Source organism: Nesoenas mayeri (genome assembly GCF_963082525.1).
Source record: "Nesoenas mayeri genome assembly, chromosome: 11".
Lineage (NCBI taxonomy): Eukaryota > Metazoa > Chordata > Aves > Columbiformes > Columbidae > Nesoenas > Nesoenas mayeri.
This window is the reverse complement of record NC_137563.1, coordinates 5,640,979-5,660,351: the sequence shown is the minus strand read 5'-3', so window position 1 is coordinate 5,660,351 and position 19,373 is coordinate 5,640,979. Positions and strand designations below refer to the sequence as shown.

The 19,373-nt window shown below is 44.6% G+C and overlaps 1 protein-coding gene across 4 annotated transcripts in view; it reads right to left on the bottom strand.

Annotated features, from left to right (window-relative positions):
- Positions 1-19,373, bottom strand: part of NTRK3 (neurotrophic receptor tyrosine kinase 3) — a gene marked incomplete at its 5' end in the record, with an annotated part of 209,275 nt that overhangs the window by 56,291 nt on the left and 133,611 nt on the right. The window contains one exon of one of the 4 annotated variants that reach the window (XM_080351175.1): positions 13,863-14,182. The exons of the other annotated variants lie outside the window; for them this stretch is intronic. Coding sequence (XP_080207301.1) covers positions 14,064-14,182 — 119 coding nt within the window. The 3' untranslated portion in view covers positions 13,863-14,063. Of the gene's footprint in view, positions 1-13,862; positions 14,183-19,373 lie in introns of those variants that run through there. 4 annotated transcript variants of the gene reach the window in all.

The following is a 19,373-nucleotide window of genomic DNA, read 5'->3' as shown; positions in this document are numbered from 1 at the left end:
GCCTTCACAGAGCATTACTTTTCCAGGTGTTCTCCCACAACATCCCTTAAAGTGAGTTCCAAGAATTTCTCAGAGTAAACATTTAAACTTACTGGTCTGTCTCTTGTCCCTGTTATATCCACCACCTTCTAACTCTCACCCATCTCCTCCATTTTAGGCAGGCAATTTAAAATGCCAGCAAAGAGCTCAACAAATTGTGTGCATGCCCACAGGTGTGTATGTTATGGGATGTGTTCTCCATCCATAGAGGATGCTCACCGTGTCCTGTGCCCTTGAACAGTTGGCCACTGATATGGGGAGATCTTCTTCTCTTCATCCTCTGTAAAGTTGGCCACAATTTTGCAGATGAAAATTGTTTAATAATCCTTCTCTCCTCTTATCACTGATCTAAGCAGACTTTCATTCTCTGTCACCAGTCTAAGTCCTGCATATATCACTCTCAAGATAAGCACTTTCTTCTCTGTATCCTCCCCATCAGCTCCTTGTTGTCAAAAGCCCAAACCCCTCCATGTTATGAGGCCAGTTTCTTTGTTTCTCAAACATACTTATGCACAAAAGAACTTTGCTGACATACTCAGCATCCCATATGGCTGCTGCTTTCCATCCCTTTGCTTTCTCCTGCTTTCTTCTTCCTCCTCTCTGCTTTCACTGTGATACATCAGCAGCGTCCTACCATGGTCTCTATCTCTTGCTTAGCCAACCTGGCATATGTTGGTCCCTTGATCAATTTTTTTATTGTCTTTATTTTCACTAGACTGTTTAGGACAGCCTTTCCAACTGTATCTTAAAGACCTGCACTAAAACCCAGACAGCTTTCTTTGACTCATTTTGCATTCTCTGTAAGCCTGTTCTCTAAGAGGCCAGTGGTTTTGTACGGCTGCCCTTTTTGCAGACCCTCCTCAGCACTTCAGCTCTGCAGGGAAGATAATCATTGCATCCTAGATGATCTTCAATTTCGAGTGTATTTATTACAGCTGCTCAATTTCCTTTAATCTGCCATTTCTCCTTCTCCTCCCCGATGATTGCCTTCTTTTCACTGAACTCTCAGTGCTCTGTAGGAGGATTTTACCTCTGACCCTTGCTGCCCGTTCCAGCCCCATCCCTGCACTGACTCACACTGGTGCCTTGTGCACTGATTATCGCTTGTTACCCGTGTGGTTTAACAAATGCACTGGGCCGTTTGCAAACAAGTGCAAATGTCGCAGACAACACACTCCTCACTGGTGACCCCTCAGGACTAATTGAGGAAGAGAAGACAACACTTTCATGCAAAAATTGCCTGTATCATCAGCACTGAGATGGACATAAAGACCGAGAAACTCTCCCAGGCCTGCCTTAGAGAAGGAAACCTTGATGACAAAGAGTACCCGTGTCTGCCAGAGACTTGTAAAACAATGTACTTCTCGGTGGGGCTGAGCTACGTTTTTATGTAGACAATGCATGTCCCTTCAGCAACAAGGTTGAGTATAAAACCAAAAACATCCCTTCAGAGCTGCAGCTGAAACAGCCAGAGCAACCCCAGATGATTATGAAAGACATCAACATGCCTTCCTCTATGTTAAGCTGTGTGAGCACGCACATACCCTGAGGTTTAATTGGTGTATTAATGTATTAAAGCACTGACACAAACAAACAGGGACCGCTTTCATAAGCTACGAAATCCTTGAGTACATTGTAATTAGCTGGGCTTGTTAAACCACTTAATAAGCAACAGATAGCATGTGTCTGATGCCCCCGTGCCTTGGCTCAGTGGGAAAGACAGATAAGTGCTTAAATATGAAATGAGTTCAGTTCTTAGGTGAACCCTTAAGAAATATCATTTCATTCCCTGTCATAGGGAGCTTCTGTGCCCAGTAGACAGAGATGAGACTGGTGCCAGAGTCCCAGGTTTCTCTGGTCACAGTCCCCATAGTGTCCCTGGAGTCCTGCTCTCTGTCTGGCCATTCACTCCCATGTGCTTCTGCAGGAACTGCATCAGCCTAGGGAAGGCAACACAGTAGCCTCAGTTTTCCTTCCTGAAAACTGCCTCCATACTACACCCTTAGCAAGTCTTTATTAACTATTGATTGCAAAACTGTTCTAAAAACCCTCTAATAGGACAGATACAGAAAAAGGGAAGCAACACAGCAGGACAAAACATCAAACACCATGTAGACAGCATTTCTCAGCAGATCCCAAAGCTACAGACGAACTGTAGATTCATAGCGGGGGGGAAAACATTTCCCTGTGCTTATCCAGGCTCTTGAGGAACCTGTGGGACTTGAGGCTGTCTGAAGCTCGCTGAGGATATGTCTGAGCCGGTTAGAGAAGAAAGAAGAGCTGCTGTGTGCCCTCTCGACAATCAGGCAGCTCCCAGGCTGTGTCTGGTGGGTTACAAGGAAAGATGGGAAGGGCAGGAGCATGGGAGAGAAAGGTCTGTGTCAGACACAACAGGAGTTTACAGTTTCAAATGCTGGGCATCATTCCTTGCAGTCTCATCTTTGGGGTATTGTGGGCAGGAAATACCTAAAAACTGTTTCTCCAGTATGTTGATTCGGATGAGGTACGGCGAGGGGAATATATTCACATACAACACAGTGGTGGTACCTTGACTTTCACTGGCTCACAAAGTGGACCAAAGTAGTGAAAGCCAGGAAATCATCCAAAATACAGCCCAAAAGCTTCCTGTCCAGCAAGGCGTTACCACGACGCACATTGTAATCACCCTTTGCTCATTTGCTGAGGGCTCCCAGGAAAGGGGACAACTCAGCATGAACAAAATTGGTACAAGCGAGACATCTCTAGGGTTGCTCAGCACCCCTGTATGTGGAACAGGCAGGCAGTTCCTTAATTTTATCCCAAATCCCAGCTTACACTAACAACGATATCACCAATCCACATGCTCCTGTGCAACCCAGCTGGGTGTCCAGCACCCAACAACTGTCCCCCAGCACATCACTATGCACAACAGCAGCTTTGAGAGAATGAGCAGAGAAGCTCCCTTAAACACCCCCTCGACCTGAGTCCACCATGGGCACTTGCAGCTCTGCAGCTTCTCCTAGATCCTATGTGGATTCTTCTTTTCATCTTTATTCTGCCTCCTCTTCTAGCCCTGATCCCCAGGCTTGCTGCCTTGGAGCTTCCTCCAAATGCTGCATTCATCCATTTTTAAAGGTGACCTTCCAACTTTAAAAGAACCTTGCAAGCCTCATTGTTTTCATTTGCCTTCTCCTTCTTTTGAACCTGCTCTTTATTATTAATTAAAAAGAGGCCTGAAAGGTTTCTCTATTAAAAAAATAAAATCTTTAGAAAGGGCACATGTTCCCAAATAATTTCTCTCCCAGTTTTTGCTGCAGCCTTCTTGGGGGTCATGGCGCTTGCTTGCTGCAAACTATTGGCTGCCAGCTCTGTTGGTGAAACCTGCTTGAGTGTTTGGCCTCCTCCTGCCCCCAAATATCCCCACCATCTCCACCCCAGCACTTGCCTCTCCCTCCCTTCTGCTGTCTTTGCTGTTTGGCAAAGCAGTGCCCTGAAATGTTCCGGCTAAAAAATAACCTTCGAGGGAGCAGGGGTAGAAGTGGGGTTATTTTTAACTTGGATCATATTAGACACTCAGGTTAGACTGTGGCCTTGTAAGCTCTTATGTTGGCACAAATGAAGAGCAGCAAATAAATGAAGTTCTCTTTATCTCACCTGACTGCCAAAGCTGCGTCTCACAAGGCCTGGGGCTGTACAGCAATGGAAAGGGAAGGTGCCTCCAGCCCTTAGCAATAATAATATTACTCTTGCCAATGAATTGGTCACAGTAATTAAAAAGGCAGTAACAAAGCAACATGATAGTTTCCTGCTGTTGTGGTAAAACATTTTGCCATTTAATCAGGACATGCATAACCTGAATTTTTACTGCAATACAACTGAAATAACAAAGCAAACTATGATCTTATAAAAAAAAAAAATAATAAAAAAGGAAGAAAAGCTCAGCTTCCAGCCCTTCTCTTAGATTACAGAATCAAACTGTAAAACCACAAAGAAAAAGCAAGCAAGCAACCAACCAGCCTCTCTTCCACCCTTTTTGCTTTTCTGGCTATGATTTCTGGTGCTATTCAGACAGGTTGTGTTGACTACTTCTTCTTGCCAAGAGGTCAGGACACCACAAACCAGAATCATGCAACAACACTCTCGATTTAGTAATGTGCATTTGCCTCCATCCAAGAAGCCATAGACATTTTATATTCTATAGACATCTGGCTGCCAGGAACGAGGTTGACACACACAAAAGTTTTTTATGCTGACCACCAAATGACCATGAATGAACAGGAGACCTTATTCACAGCTGGCCTGTGCCACATCAAGCCTGGAAGTGCCTGTCTCAGTCAGAAATGAGCCAGAAGCTCTTTCCAAACCATTCAATCCCATTTTCCCCAGCTGCTGTTTGTCAGATCAAGTGTTAACCTTTCAACCCTTCTTGACCTTAGAACATACTTAAGACTCTTCATTCTCCATCCAAGCCAACGTGTCCATGCTTGTCCCGGTAGCCCAACTCTCACTAAGACGTACCTTTTACTCCTTTAAAGGCCAAACACCAAGCTGCACAAGAAGGGAAGCGGCTGATTAGGTTCTTGCTACAATTATCTGTTGAAAGTAAGAGAATACTGCAGATTACGTTATTTTTAGGAGAAAGGAGGGCTTTCTGAAGCAAAGGCAAGATCAAGCGAAGGTGCTACCAGGTCAGATTTAGTACAATAAATAATAGAAGGCTCCTCGCCTCACACCCTCAGCATTTCCTTAGCTCTGATGCTTGGTTGGTTTCATCTTTGTGATATGAATGATTAATGGAGCCTTAAAATATATATATAATCTATATCTCTTAGAACAAAGAGTCTTTATTCAGGGTGCTGCAAGGGAGCAGGGAGCAGCATGTGTGATGCCTGTGCTTGGGCTGGGATGTCCCTTGGGAAAGGATCCTTGTGGCTTCCCACTTTTCCAGACCCAGAAGCTGTTCTGAAGTGGAAGCTGAGCTCTGCGGGAGACCTCAGCTCAGTCTCTGCAGCGCAGGGACGTGCTTGCTGCTGACAGCCACAAGAATTGCAATTTTGAATCACACCCAGGACCAGCTCAGAGCCAGGCTCTTCTCATCCATCCCTGGCAGCTGGAGTGTACAAATACCATCAGTGCACTGTGGGGGACTTAAATCATTTATGCAGGATTACAGATGGGGATGCTGCAGCAAAAACTTACCTCCATGTCACAGCGTAATCCACTGAGGACTTTACCATCTCAACTTCCAGTTCTCTGCCTTGGGCAGCAGATCACATTTAATGATTGTGTCTCTTTCCTTGGAAATCCAACACCATCTTTCCACCATCAATATTTGATTCCTACTGTGCATACAAACACCAACATACACACATCCCTGCACCATGATCAGCGAACATCTTACCTCACTAGACAAGATGATCGCTTCAGACAATTCCAAGGATGTTATGTCCAAGTAACCAAAGAGATGGTCATGCTCTGATTTCTTGTTGGGGAACCTAAGCATAGGCCTGGGTAAGATCTAGTGAAAGCTCAAAGCATGAGGATCCACCATTACTCAGAAGGGAGCACAGGCAAAAGCACAGGCAAAAGATAGAGTTCTCAGACAGGACAGGCTGGGCAGCAAAGTCCTCCATGGCTCGTGCCCAGCAAGCTATGGGATGTCTCCCTCCCTGTGCTGGCAGACCAACAGCCCAGGTAGCCAGAAAACCTGAGCTTCGTAGTGCCATAAACTAAGGGCACAGACTTGTCCCAGAAGGCTGAACCATCCATTAAGGCACCATTCATATATTCTTATGCAGCCCATTTGTTTTCAGTGATCCTTTCAGAATCAAAGAGCCAGGTTTCCATCTGTGCTGTATCTACAGCTCATGACCACCACATTTCCTTGCTCTTTAGATTCTTAGAGATGTCCTTCCTTAGAAGAGACATCATCAATCCTTACTCATTTGTGTGTACCTGACGATATCTTTTATGCTCAGGAGACTTCTTTATTTCCTAAGGAGGACTCTAGTTTTTTTGGCGAGAGATATTCTCCTTCCCTGGTAAGACTGCTTTTGTTATCAATCTACCCATTTTCTTTGAGGTTCAGGCCAGCATCACTACATCCAGGGAGGGATTTTTGGCACAAGATTAGATGCTTCACACATTACAGTCCTGCAGAGGAGCTTAAGGACCTACACAGAACAGTACCCAACTCCCAGGAGTCCCCTCCGAGGTTAACAGGATTAACCTGAACTTTCAGTCTAGTCACAAGACAGTATTTTCATCCAGGATGCACTGTCAGGGACTTTGCTGCCTTCTTCTGAAACACTGGCTACAGATCTTCTGATGGAATTGAGTGCCAAGTGTTTCATGTGGCTGCAAAAGAGGTGATCCATCTGAAATGAATGTCCTGCTGGCACCAGACAGAAGGATTAAGGCACACCAGAGCCTTTTTTTACTTATTGCTGATGAAAATGAGAGACTAGCACTACCATGCAGTAGCCACCCTTGCAGTTCTGTGCTCTCGAGCTTTCTAAAGGAGGGAAAGCCATACCGAACAACTCCCACAGCTCTGCCGTACCTGCTGGCACCCCAGCTGCATCCCCTAGCCCTGACCTGGGCTGTCAAGCAAAAGCAATGGCAGGGGTTAACTCCAAATCGAGCAGCAATTGGCTCTTCTTGGTTTTTGGCTTTCACACAGTGCCACATCTGCAGAATTTCCAGCCAGAAGAGCCCCTGCTAGTTCCCAAGCAGGGACTGACAGCTTCTCACTGATAATGTCTAATGCAGTCCATTATCCTTTATGCATTTAGAACAGATCCATCAAAATAATTCCTGCTAGAGGTCTGAATTCAGCATATTACATACAACAGCTCCCTGGAAGGAGAAAAATGACACTTACCTGTCTTTAAGTGAGTCCTTTCTCAGTTGCCTGCAATGTCTGTGCACTGGGAGGTGTGATGGCTCTGGGGGACGTGTACCTCTGGAGTTGTTCTAGCACCGCTGAGCACATGACTGGAGCTTAAACACTCTTAAACTTGCAACCCCTCTGGCACCATTCGATGAACAAACATGTCTCAGAAAACACAAAGCAAACCTGCCGCCCCCTTCAGCACTCTGCAGAGGACTGGATCAGGCACTGCCAAGCAAGGAGTGACTGTGCACAGCTGCTCCTGTCATCCCCAAATATTGCTTGGCACTGATGTACCAAAACCAAAATGTTATGTTGATCCAGAATATCTCTAAAATTACCAGGTAAAAAAGGCCTTTTGAGGAAATCTGAGCAGAGGTACAACCTCTTTGGCCAGGCAAGATAAGTTCATGTTGGTGGTGTTTGATGATACCACCTTACATCCCCATTATTGACACCAGGGACTGAATCCCCGTGCAACCAGGCTATGGACACAAGTAGAACATCAATTTGCAAGACCATGAGCTCCTTCTCTCTTGTTGCAATACATTCCACCGCCTCACCGGTTTGGTTCACAGACTGCAAACATCCCTCCCTCTTCCAATTATCTTAATAAACAGCTTGGACACATCTCTGACTCACTTAAGATAATGATGACCTGGCCATGATTAGCTTATTCAGACATCCTGGCAGTTTACTGAGTCTAATGCGACTCCAGTCTGGCTCTTTCTGACTTCTTATGAACGACACTGACCTCCAGCAGTGGCTGCGCTGAGATCAGCGGCTGCAGACCCACATACAGATCAGATACAGGCTGCTCCCAAAATTCAAGCTAGAGCCATGAAGGATACTTGCTCTGAAAGCGATCTCTTAACTGCTCCAAAGGGCCTGGGGCACAGTGGTTTGTTTGGTATTTTTACCATCAGAACTGGTAGGGTGCTATCAGTCCCAAGATATGAAATGGAAACATGGGGTTAGGGACAACCCCAAATATCAGATTACCAAAGAGCATCCCTGCATGTTACATTTCTGTCTGCCTGTCTGAAACATTCACTCACCCAGCCTGAGAGCAAAAGCAGCACCAGTTAGCCAGTCACATAACATGAATATTTGAAACAAACCCTCAGATGAAAAAAGCCAAATAGTCTGAAATCATAGGCAAACCCTCACAAAAAGTCAACTTATCTGCAGGAATTGGGCACAGGTCACAAATGACTCACTAACGGGAGAGCAAATTATTTAACCAGCACTTGGAACGAATCCTTCAGCTTTGTAGAGAACAACTAAGATTTATTCCTGCTGATTAGTCAGCAGCTACACTCACAAGTTCAAAATTAATAAAGTTCAAATATAATTTTCTTGTACTTGCACACTGCTTTACTGCTGGAGAGATCATAATCCTCACATAGCAAAGGAATCATCCCACATTTCTTTATTAGGGCTGGGAGTGTGGGTTGGGATTTATTCTAGCTCTTGACAAACTCAAAGACTGAACTCCACCTCAAAGTGCTGTCTGGCAAAAGCTCAGTTAACACACTCTTTTGAATTTCCATGTTGATTTCATTAAGACACCACTTCTTTGGAAACCAATTACCAAATCCCATTAAGGAAGACAGAAAAACAACCCCCAAAACTCCAATGGTGCACCCAAGGAGGTGAAATTCAAACTGAAGAATGATGTCAGGAGCTGACGCAACCAAACTGAGCTCCCAGAAGAAGCAAAGAGGTGTTGGATCTGCATCCCTAAGCCATCTGTGTCTTTCCCACATGTCAGTTTAAAAGAAACACAAAGAAAGTCACATTGAACAAATTAACTTATTTTTACCGCTGGATTTCCTATGCTGTTTTTTAGGAGTCCAGGCAGAGCAGTACCTATGTGGTTCCACACAGCCCGCAGTGCACCTCTGCAGCACAAGCAGCTCAGGTCACCAGAGATGTGGAGTTGGTGGCTGATGCTCTGCAGCATCAGACCATGTATGGGCACCACCAGGCGTCTGCTTGTCATGAGGAGAGTGTGGAGGGCACATCAGAGAAACCACAACAGATATAGACAAAGCAAAATGCACCACAGCAGCAGAGGAAGATGTATCATTGCTTCACCAGAAAAAGCACCTTTTCCAGCTCTTTGTGTGCTGGTTTCCCATCCACACTCTTTCCCCTTCAAAGCAGCTGTACGCACTTTCCCACAGCCTGTTAAACTTTTCTGTCAATTGATCGGTTTCTGCAGGACTGGTAAATATACAACTAATAAGGCCTCTGACTCATTGCATAAACCACACCAGAAGCACTTCAAATCTTTAAGCAAAAATGAAGTAATCTGGCATTGTTTCCTTGCATGCTCTCTTCCTGCTGCTCCTCCAAACCTCTGGTTTTCAGCTTTGTGACTGTGTCTAGGTCTCTTTATCCTCTGCTAATGCCAGGGCTTAACCCCAAGGATCTGCAGCTTGTTGTGGGTACAAATCAGAGCAGAGCAGTGATACGCTGGCGCAGTTTGCTGAAACAGCAGAAGCATCTTCCTCTGAGTGTCCACAGCTCCTGGGACTTCGGCCCCACCACACTGAGCACAGACACATACTGAAAAAGCCAAAGACCTGATGGCAGAGAAAACTACCACCTTCAAATAAGCTCCAGCCTCTTGAGAAAGAAGGGCTGACTCCTTGAAAGCACAATTAAATAAACAAAAGAGCAGCAAAAATATAAAGACTCATCCCGCGCAACTTGGATAAGCAGTGGCAGAGTCTCAACATACACCAATCATGACCTATAGCATCACACACGTCAAACACTTGCCCGTGGGAAGTCCAATCCTAAGGTCCCATCAGGCTTCCATTATTCAGAGAGGTAACATGCCAGAATCAGACAGCGCGCATCATACTTGCTCCAGGCATGAACTAAAAGAAATGTGATTTCATCTTTTTAGACTCAAAATACAAGTAAACACAACTTTGCTTCTCTGCTTGTCCACATACAGCCTCCATGTTCTACAAGAACTGAGAAGGCAGGGTTGTGATTTTCAAGAGGAGCTGATACGTATCACTGCCTACAACCAGTACTCCAAGCTCCTTCAGTAACAAGCTCAAGAGCCAGTGTGGGAAGGGAGAGCAAGACAGCAGCATCAACTCATGGTTCAGCTGTCTTGAAGAGCACAAAGGCTTCACATGGTTGTGTCAAGCAACAGAGGCAACCAAGAATCAAGCACAAGGAGTAACTAGTGCCCAACCCCTCTGCAATATATATCAGAACCCACGGGCAGAATTAAGCTGGCTCCTTGGGAACTGGCAGCATCAAAAACACTGTGGGAACTCATATGTAAGGAATCAGTTGCCCTGAAATATAAAGCAATGGGAACTAAGGCAGACCATACCAGCAGCATAAGTAATTGGCTAATCAGCCCCTTGTTTGCAAGATTTCTGGGCTGTGAAACCTGGTAATGGACCCTGGAGTATTAGGGAGGAGAAGACAGAGTTTCGAACACCCATATTTGTTTCCACCATCTCAGAAAGGAGAGGGAAATAGAGATGAAATCTGATGCAGCTCAGCTGCTTGCAGGCATCCCTGGAAAGGTAAATATCTCAGCCATCACCCAGTCCTGTGAACTGCAGCACTCAGTCACTTCTAGAAGCACACTCATCAGAAGGGAACAGCATGCAGAAATTCACCCATAGCATCATTTTGATACATTTGCTTGAAAGTCATGCCCAGAAGTTGTAGGAACAGAATGATGTCAGAAAACTTATTTCTATTTTGCTCATCAAAACCCTCACCAGGTTTTCTAAGAGGGTTCCAGCACCATTCGCCAATATCAGCTCAAACACACCCCCAGCCTCATGCCCAGTCACCTGCAGGTTGGCACAGCAGCTTTAAGTCACATACATGACATCCCCCAGTAGTGATTCTAAGACACAACCAATAAGACACATCCTCATGCCCAGCCCTGCACACTGTAGAGTGGCTCCTCTCTCCTCCTGAAGCAACCAACCATCCTCACATGAACTCCTGATGAGGAGCCTGAGTTCAGTACTCACCTGTACCCCATCACCTCTATATCACACACATCCTCACTAGCTTAATAAGGAGGCTAATTGTCCCTGACAAAGCCAGAACAGTCCAACACCCAACAGGAGAGTAATTTGCACAGTCAAGCAGGGAGACCTGCAGCAACAGCATGTTCTGATACAAGATCACGACAGCCGAAACAATCCTCTAGTGTCAAGCTCTCTGAGAGATAAGGTTCCTAATAAAATTCCTTCCACTAAGTGTAGAAACGTGTCTTGGTAAATCCTGACACCATCTCCCAACAGTACTGCCTTGTCCCTAAGAATATGACCATCCTAAGCTACAAAAAACAACAGGTGGTCAACTGAGATCATCATCAGCAAAACCTTCAAGCAAGAAAACATCTTTGTACCTGATGAGAATAACAGAAGCAAGTGCTGCACTTGAGCAATGTTCACATCACAACTGTAAATCCCACCCTCTGCATCCCCTGAAGAAGCAAACCAACCAGACTCCGCACACATGGACCATCTCATGAAGAAGTAGACTATAGGACGTGTCATTCTGAACATTTATTTATTTTGCCTTCAAAGAAGAGACCTGATGCAGCTGTTTCGTTAGAAAATAAAGTGTTTATTAAGAAACTAGACATTGAACACCCCTATAGTCTCTGTGAAAAGGGACTGTCCCATTTCCCATTAGCACAGGATGATAGTTATGGCAAGATAAGAATGCTCAAAGATGGAGGAGTCTCATTGACAGAAAATGAGGTAATGATTTACAATAATTAAAAATAAAATAATTTTTAAAAAAAAACATCCTTAGACTTGCTACTTAAAGCCACCAATTGCAAACGGCCATGACTGGCTTTTGTTTTCAGCAGTGAGGAACCAGAGACTTTAATTGGTGTTAAACAAATTGAGACATCGATCACAGTGGGGAGAACTGCTTTAAATTATGCTGTACGGTCCGGAGGATTTCTTCTAAGCAGAGATGGACCTGAGCTGCAAAATTCAACCCTTCCTCTGCTAGGGTGTTTGGATATAGGCTTCTGGTCCAGGCCCACAGATGTATCTCTAGTACTGATACACACAGTTGAGAGCAGAGTCCCCTGAACAGTGCTAGGGAGAGGAGACAGTTCAGACGGACAAGACATCCCCAGGTCAGGTGGGCGACTTCCAGGAGATGAGGAAATTCAGTCCGGACAAGCACCCAGTGATTCACATGCTTGGTGAAGCTCCTCCTCACTCTGTGAATCTGCAGAATTGAGGTGTCAAGAGCACATGGCCGCAGGTCCTCTCTGGTAGTGCACCTCTCGCAATTCCAGCTCCGATGTGGGCAGGAAACATTGTTGGGAGTTTTGGTCATGGTTTCTGAAGCCATCCAACCTGAGCCAGGTCTCCTCATCCTAACATATACGCCCCCCCTAAGGCAAGTCTGTTAACTTAATCTGCTACCATTTCTCCTGTACTCTTCTATTGCACTTTACCTTTTTATGTGAGCAAATCAGGAAAAGAAGCAAGAGAATGGAATATTCCCAGGGACATGATAATAAAACCTCCTGGCAATTTCCAGGGTGGTTCATACAGGTCACCATAAGGGCAGGATGAAGCAGAACATCCCATTCTGAGGCTTCTGCCCCATTCTGGCAGAGGGGGACTATGACTCTTTCCCGTTGCAGTGACCCTTTAGAGCTGGTGATTTAGAGACATCCCTGATGTGATAAGGTCGTCTCGGGCCACCAAGAAGGCAAGAAAATCTGAGTGGCTGGTGAGCAAGCTCCTGGTTCAATACTCCTCTCAGAAAAGGATCTGGCAACACTTGAAGCTTTGGAAAGGTTATTTTCCCTCTAGAGAATATCTGCCTTGCTTATAGGTTATCACCGATATGCGTGAGCAAATCTTTATTGCCCGTACATGTGGCATCCAGAGAGTCCAAGGAAAGCTCTGTAACTTGCCATGAGGGCAGCTGGCTTCTCTTGAGGACAGGATCAAAGGGTTTATTTTTCCATCTGAGAGGCTTTGGATGAAATAAGACAAAAGTGGGAAGGGAGAGGGAGAGAGAATATTGGCCAGAGAGCAGGATCAATATTCCTGTTTATGCCAGAAAAGAAGCAAGAGAATACTTATTTTTCCTCCCCTTCAGTCAGTTAGCCTCATGCTGATGGTTCTGGGTACATGACTGGGTTATAACCAGTCTCCAGTTGGGTGAGAACACAGGGAAGAGCTAAAGTGGGCTGGAAAAGGTCCAGCAACTGGGACCTGCGTGCATCTGATATGCTTTTCCACTTTGCTTACTGCCCTAGTCCTGGCAAGGACACGGACCCTCCTGCGCTATGGATTCTCCATCCATGCGGGAAGTCCAGGCAACTCCTCAGATAAAGCTCATCATTCAAACAGCAGGAAGAGATCAGAGTACGACAATGATATAGTCAGATCCAACAAGCCGCTCTAACGCACATAGACAGACAAACAAAAAAAAAAATAGCCTCCTAGAATATGTGCACTTCAAAGATAACCACATTCTCTTCCTGTCAGAGAAGATTTTTTTTTCTTTCCATTATTATTCCTTCCAACATTATTTTCTGTGCAAGAACTGGGAGTGGGGCTGCCTTTGTTCTTACCAAAAGTCTTCGTTCTGCATTAGATTCTTCCAGGCTCCCACCTCGGTTCGCTCTGGGAGACCTCCCATGGCGGTGCCACACAAGAGGTGATGGCAGCGTTCACTGGGTGTTGCGAAGACACAAGCTTACAAGGAAAACTCCAAGCAGGGAGGACATGACTAAAGATGTCAGTTTGGTTGGCTTGGTTGGTTTTGTTTTGTGTTTTATTTTAAAGCAAAAAGTACAATTATTTACTGTGTTATTAGGATGACTCCTTTTCAACTGGGTTTTAATTCTCTTTATTTGCTCTCATTGCTGCTGTTGTGCCTTGCAGGAATATTTAACGTACACAGCGACCATTGGAGGAAAAGAACAACCCTGTTATCTGGTGACAGAGAACCACAGTTTCAGTTGGCTTTAACGTGTGTACAGGCAGGGCTGTAGAGTCCTATTAGGAGGAGACCTCAATCCATATAGACCACGCTTACTGCTTCCCACCATTTTGAGGGCACAGCCTATAAACTTGACATCAGAACAGGGACTTTTAAGGAGTTTTTAAAAGCCATGACGTCCTTTGCTGAAATAAACACTGACATCCTCAACATAAATGCCTTGGTTAAGAGGTTTGGAATGTCCAGGGAGGCTTATTGGATTCAACATAATTTCTCTGAAACCTAAAGGGGAAAAAAAAACAGAAAAAAGAAAAAAGCAAAATAAAGTAAACGAAAACAAAAAAGAGCAAAACTAGAAAAAAAGAGAGAGATATCGACACACATGTAATTATTAAAAAAGAACCAAATGAATAACCAGCAAACGGCTGTAGTTAAATTAAAGCCAAAACGCCCTCTCTGGGCAGGGCTACCTCACTCTGTCTTTCCATAACCAATAGGCAATTCTTTCATGTGGTGCATGCAGGCACAAGTGCTCTGAGGACAAGGGGCATGCAAGCAGTCTGGATGGAGAACTGGGAACAACTCTTTTCTAGAGTTTCCCACTAATCAGGAGTGGAAAAGTCCTAATTCCTACCTAGTCCATCTTTCCCCTAGGCAAGGGGTGAGAAAAATGGAGAATCCTTCCTATGTCTACTTTCCTCTCATGATTTATTTAGTCTGGCTTAACATTTCTGAAGCTGAAGAGTACCACTGTGAGACTAGGGAGACCTGACTCTCATAACCTCATAGACTTCCTTTGTCCCAGCTGTCCCATCTACACCCAAACCTGCACACTGGAGGCATCTTCTCCTTACACAACCCCACCTCTTTGAAAGTAATTTGAAAGTTTAGAATTTGCCAGAAATACTGGCAAGATGAAAAATAAAAATAAGTAGAGCAGGCATCCTCTTTCCTTCAGCCCCAGTGAACATACTTCACAAATATAACATTTTCAAGGGCTCTTCATAATGCTCCTGCCTTGGGGTGTCCCAACCAGGGAAAGCCACTACTAGCATGTTTGTAATATACAAGTTATTAGATGTTAATTACTATTAAAGATGAGAATTATTCTCTGAAGCTAAATAGATGCAAATATTCAGGACTCATCAGAGAATAGCTCTCTGGACTGGAGGGAGCAATCCTGTTGTGGAGCACTGGAAGGGAGCTCCAGGAGGGAGCCCTTCTGCTGGGATACCCAGTCCCACAGCCCTCTCCTCAAAGCCTGACTGAAGGAGGGCACATTCCAGTTCACTGTTAGGACACATCCTGATGTTTAGCTTACATTTCCCTTCCTCCTGACTTGAAACCCTGTTTGTTACTACCTTTTGTGCCCAGTTCCACAAGTTCTTGCAGAAAAAGCCCACATATTTGTCTTCAGGTGTCAGCTCATCATTTTTACTTTCTCAGACACCCATTTGTAGCAGTATTTCTACAGCTGAGGCCATTCCAAAGGGCTGGAATGAGACATGGCAGGAATAGACATATGTCATTACAGGTGGCTGCTAAGTTGCTCTTAGCTCAGATCAAGTATGTAGACATAAGAGACTTCTATGCCAGCTTTTCAAAATCCTCAGCTCAGATCCAGTTGCCAGGACCAAGATATGTATGGCAGCATCCTGAGGATTGCTCTAATCTGTCCCAACTTCTTATAGGTCCAAAGGGGTTTTCCAAGAAAATTACTGGGATGCCTTGGCTACACAATTGCTCTAAGGTCTGGAAAACGCTCCTGCTTCTCACATGGTCACAGAATCCCCAACAAACCAAGTAAGTTAGCCCACGTCTGGCATCACTAGAGCAGCATGGAGCAGCTCAGATGCCCTTATGAACTGACCTCAATAGAAAAGGTCCTTTCCACTAGCCTAGGCACAGAAGGTTTTTCAGGCCAAACCTACACCAGCCAGAAGATTTCTTTTTCCTATTTCTTCTATTTTTTCTTTTATATCTAATTATATTTTTTTCCTGCACTATCTTACTGCATCTGCTCATCAAACACATGCCTCTTTTGACAAACCTGAGGATGTAGACAAAAGCTATTTGTTTGTTTTGGAACATTTAAACTTGTTTGGGGGAAACTATCTGTTATTCTTAGTGGCCCTGAAGGGTTGAACCTCATGGGAGAGTAAAACAGGCTCAGCTTCAGTTCATGTGTCATAAACAAAATTCATAGGCAAATTCCAAGTGTTGAAATATCATTAGTAGTGAGAAAAAGCCTAGCTCAACTCTCAGAGCCAAAGCAGAGTTTAAAGTGCTGATGCTTGGAAAAGTGTATGTAAACTAAGTCCATTTCTTATCAGAGTCACTGGGAGACAAATAAACATGGCATCCCTGAACGTCACTATTTATTGTGTTATGGTTTTCATGATATAAATATATTTTACGGCCACCAAAGGATGGCTGGGAAAGACTATACTCAACAATACTAAGTATCTCCAAGGAGCATTCCTGTCTACTTTATTTTCTTTGCATTTCTTAGCTCTGCTAAATTAAGGCAATTCCACTTCTGCCGGACCATACTCAACAGACCTAAAAACCCACTGGGGACACACAGCCTGAATAAAGGGACATGTGAAAGATCAGCAAGACAAGGCTGGGGACACCGAGGGCTTTTCTCTTTGTTATTGGCGCTATGCTCTGAATCCCAGCTGCAGGGATCTCCAGTGACAGCAGGGACTGTGCCAAATGGGACTGCAGAAGGGGTTACCCCATAAATGATGTGCAGTCGTTATTGAGAGACAATGAGGAACGTGGCAGGAGGACAACCAACATTTCTGAAGCTTAGGGGATGAACACACATACCACTGACTTGGGAAAGCAATGCAGTATCAGTCATTTTGGCATTCTCTTCTGATTTCTTAAAGTCCCCAAAGAATCTTTAAAAACCATGATTCTCTCCTGACTGATTTTCTCTCTTTCCTCTCTACTGTCTCCTATACTGCTATATTCCTATACTCCTATACCTATACTGCTACCTTCAACCCCATTCTCTTGTATGGAGCAGAAACCAAGAAGGCTCTTGCTAGGTTTATGTCTTCTCTGTCAGATATGAGATGCATGATGTTCACTGAGATGGTCTGGGGTTAAAATGGGTGAATCTCAACAGGTTCAGAGTTTGGATGCTGCTGTGACAAATGTCATATTTATACCATCAAAGCTATTAGCTCCTGAAAAGCTAGCTTGGAAACGTCTTAAAGAATGTGGGGTTTTTCTTTTTCTTTTTTTTTTTATTTTAAGAAAAAAAAAAAAAGTAAAGTTTTCATTTTCTTAGAAGGAGTTGTGGAAATTCTAAAAACAATTACTTTTGTGGAGTTTCGTGTTTGTCAGTGTTAGCTGGAAAAAGGGAGGAAAAATACTGTCTTTGACACTGGTTGTAGATATGGAGGGAAACTCCAATATACAAGCCTGAAAATGGTAATGAGGTTAAAAACCCACCCTGTAGATTCAAATCAAAAGTATCTCCAAAGCCCTGCAAAACTGGGAAGGGTGTGATAGATTAAACTTGGTGGTTCTCCCAGTTCTAGTGAGACCACTTTTTAAATTTAAACATGATACTGTCTCTACTAATAGCTATGGTATGGTAGTGAAATCAATGTATGGAGAGTGCTGGAGAACAGGGAAGAGGAATGAGCTCAGATTTGCTGTGCAGCTCTAACAGCTTGAGATGGAGGGAGCAGATGGGGCATTTCTCTAAGCAGGCTGGAAGGATGTGGCAATGAAAGGACAATAAAATTGAAGGCAACCGAACCATGCCATCGGGTTTTGTCCTCAAGCCTGGCCATCCACTTAGTCCTCCAGAGCTATCTTGCGTTTCCCAACACCCTGGCTAGTGGTTCTCAGCCACTTTACCCCAGGCACATCACCCAACCCAGCCTACAGCCAGTGCCCTGCAAGGAACACTCTGCCTCCACTGACTGAGAACAAGACCAAGGAGATAAACCAGATAATTTCATCTCACTGTTCCCCTTCTGATAGAACTGCAACCATCCAAATACATCATGCTCCTAAGGCTTTTGAGATGTGAGGCTGCTGCGGGTCACCAGAGAAGAACAGCAGGGAACGTGACACGGGAAGGTGAGAGAACGATGCAGAAAACATTGCACAACTCCTCACAGCAGCCCCGTCTGCCACTGCAGGAGTGATGCAGCCCAGATTTGAAACTCATGGATGGAAACTCCTTCTAAAACAGCATCATAAATCCCTGTGGGAACAGATGAGAAAAGCAACAGGATGCCACGTAACAACTGGCAAAAATGGGTTAAATAAAAATAGCAAATTAGGGGCAAGGAGCTGGTCAAACTTAACACTGCTATCCACACAGCCCACGTTAGGCAATGGAGCTTTCATCTCCCGTGTAACAGCAGAATTTATGATACAAAGGAAAAGCAACAGGAGACTCCAACAACTGTGTACATTTTATCTTTCTCTATGCACAGATATGAAGTATGAATAGCATCAAAAGGCGGCATGAAAACCATCAAGCCTGGCCTGCATCCAGAGCGAAGGAGCCATCCGTCTAGTCAAAGTCAGGACTGATATGTCTATATCTGAAGGCAAAGCAACACAGCAATCCAGGTTTCCTGTCACGGATGGGTTCATCTGCAGGGCTATGATACAAACCCATCTTTTTTTCCTCCTCCACAACTTACAGCAGGGCAAGATAAAACCCAGCCTGAGTCCTTGCTCACCACAACACAGCAGGTCACAGAAGCCCAGCAGAAGCGCACTATGAGGTTCTGCCTGATGCTCTCAGCCACAGATTAGCACATCATCTCCTCTACTGTTCAAGGTAAAGTTGAAGAGCCTAGACCTCCTCTCATCCACACCAGCCCAGCAGTGTTGACCACAACAGAGAATCGCAAGAAAATTCAGCCCACAGATTAATTTTACACCAACACGCAGATCTCAAGCAGATCCTCAAATAGAAAACTCCTCTTCTAAGATCCACAGAATGTCTCTGAGAGCTACAGAAATGGTTATGATTGTTCATTTGCATGGAGACAGGGTCATTAGTCCCCTCCACAGCAGCTCACCTTGTATCTTTGTTCATTTTCCATGGTTTAACCTCAGGCATAAGAGTCTCCCACTTTAGTCAATGAGACTTGACATCACTGGAAACCTCTTGGGAATGTGCTAGGCGGAGCTCTAGCTACAGTTTGTGGCATCTTCATCTTCTCCACAACCCAAAACCCACGAGCAGAGGATCACAGCACTGCATGTGCTTTTGAGGGCAGGAAAGGGAAAAGACAGCTGAGAGTAAGAGAAACAGCAGAAGCAAAAGGGTCCAGAAGATCCCATTTCCACACAAATTTCTCTCATACTTAACTAGAGCAGAGGAAGGGTTAGGAATATACCACAGGCACTCAACAGCTGAACAATGTTCCTTGAGAAAAGGATAGCGTCCACAGATTTCCACACAGTGAACACTTTAAGACTTTGT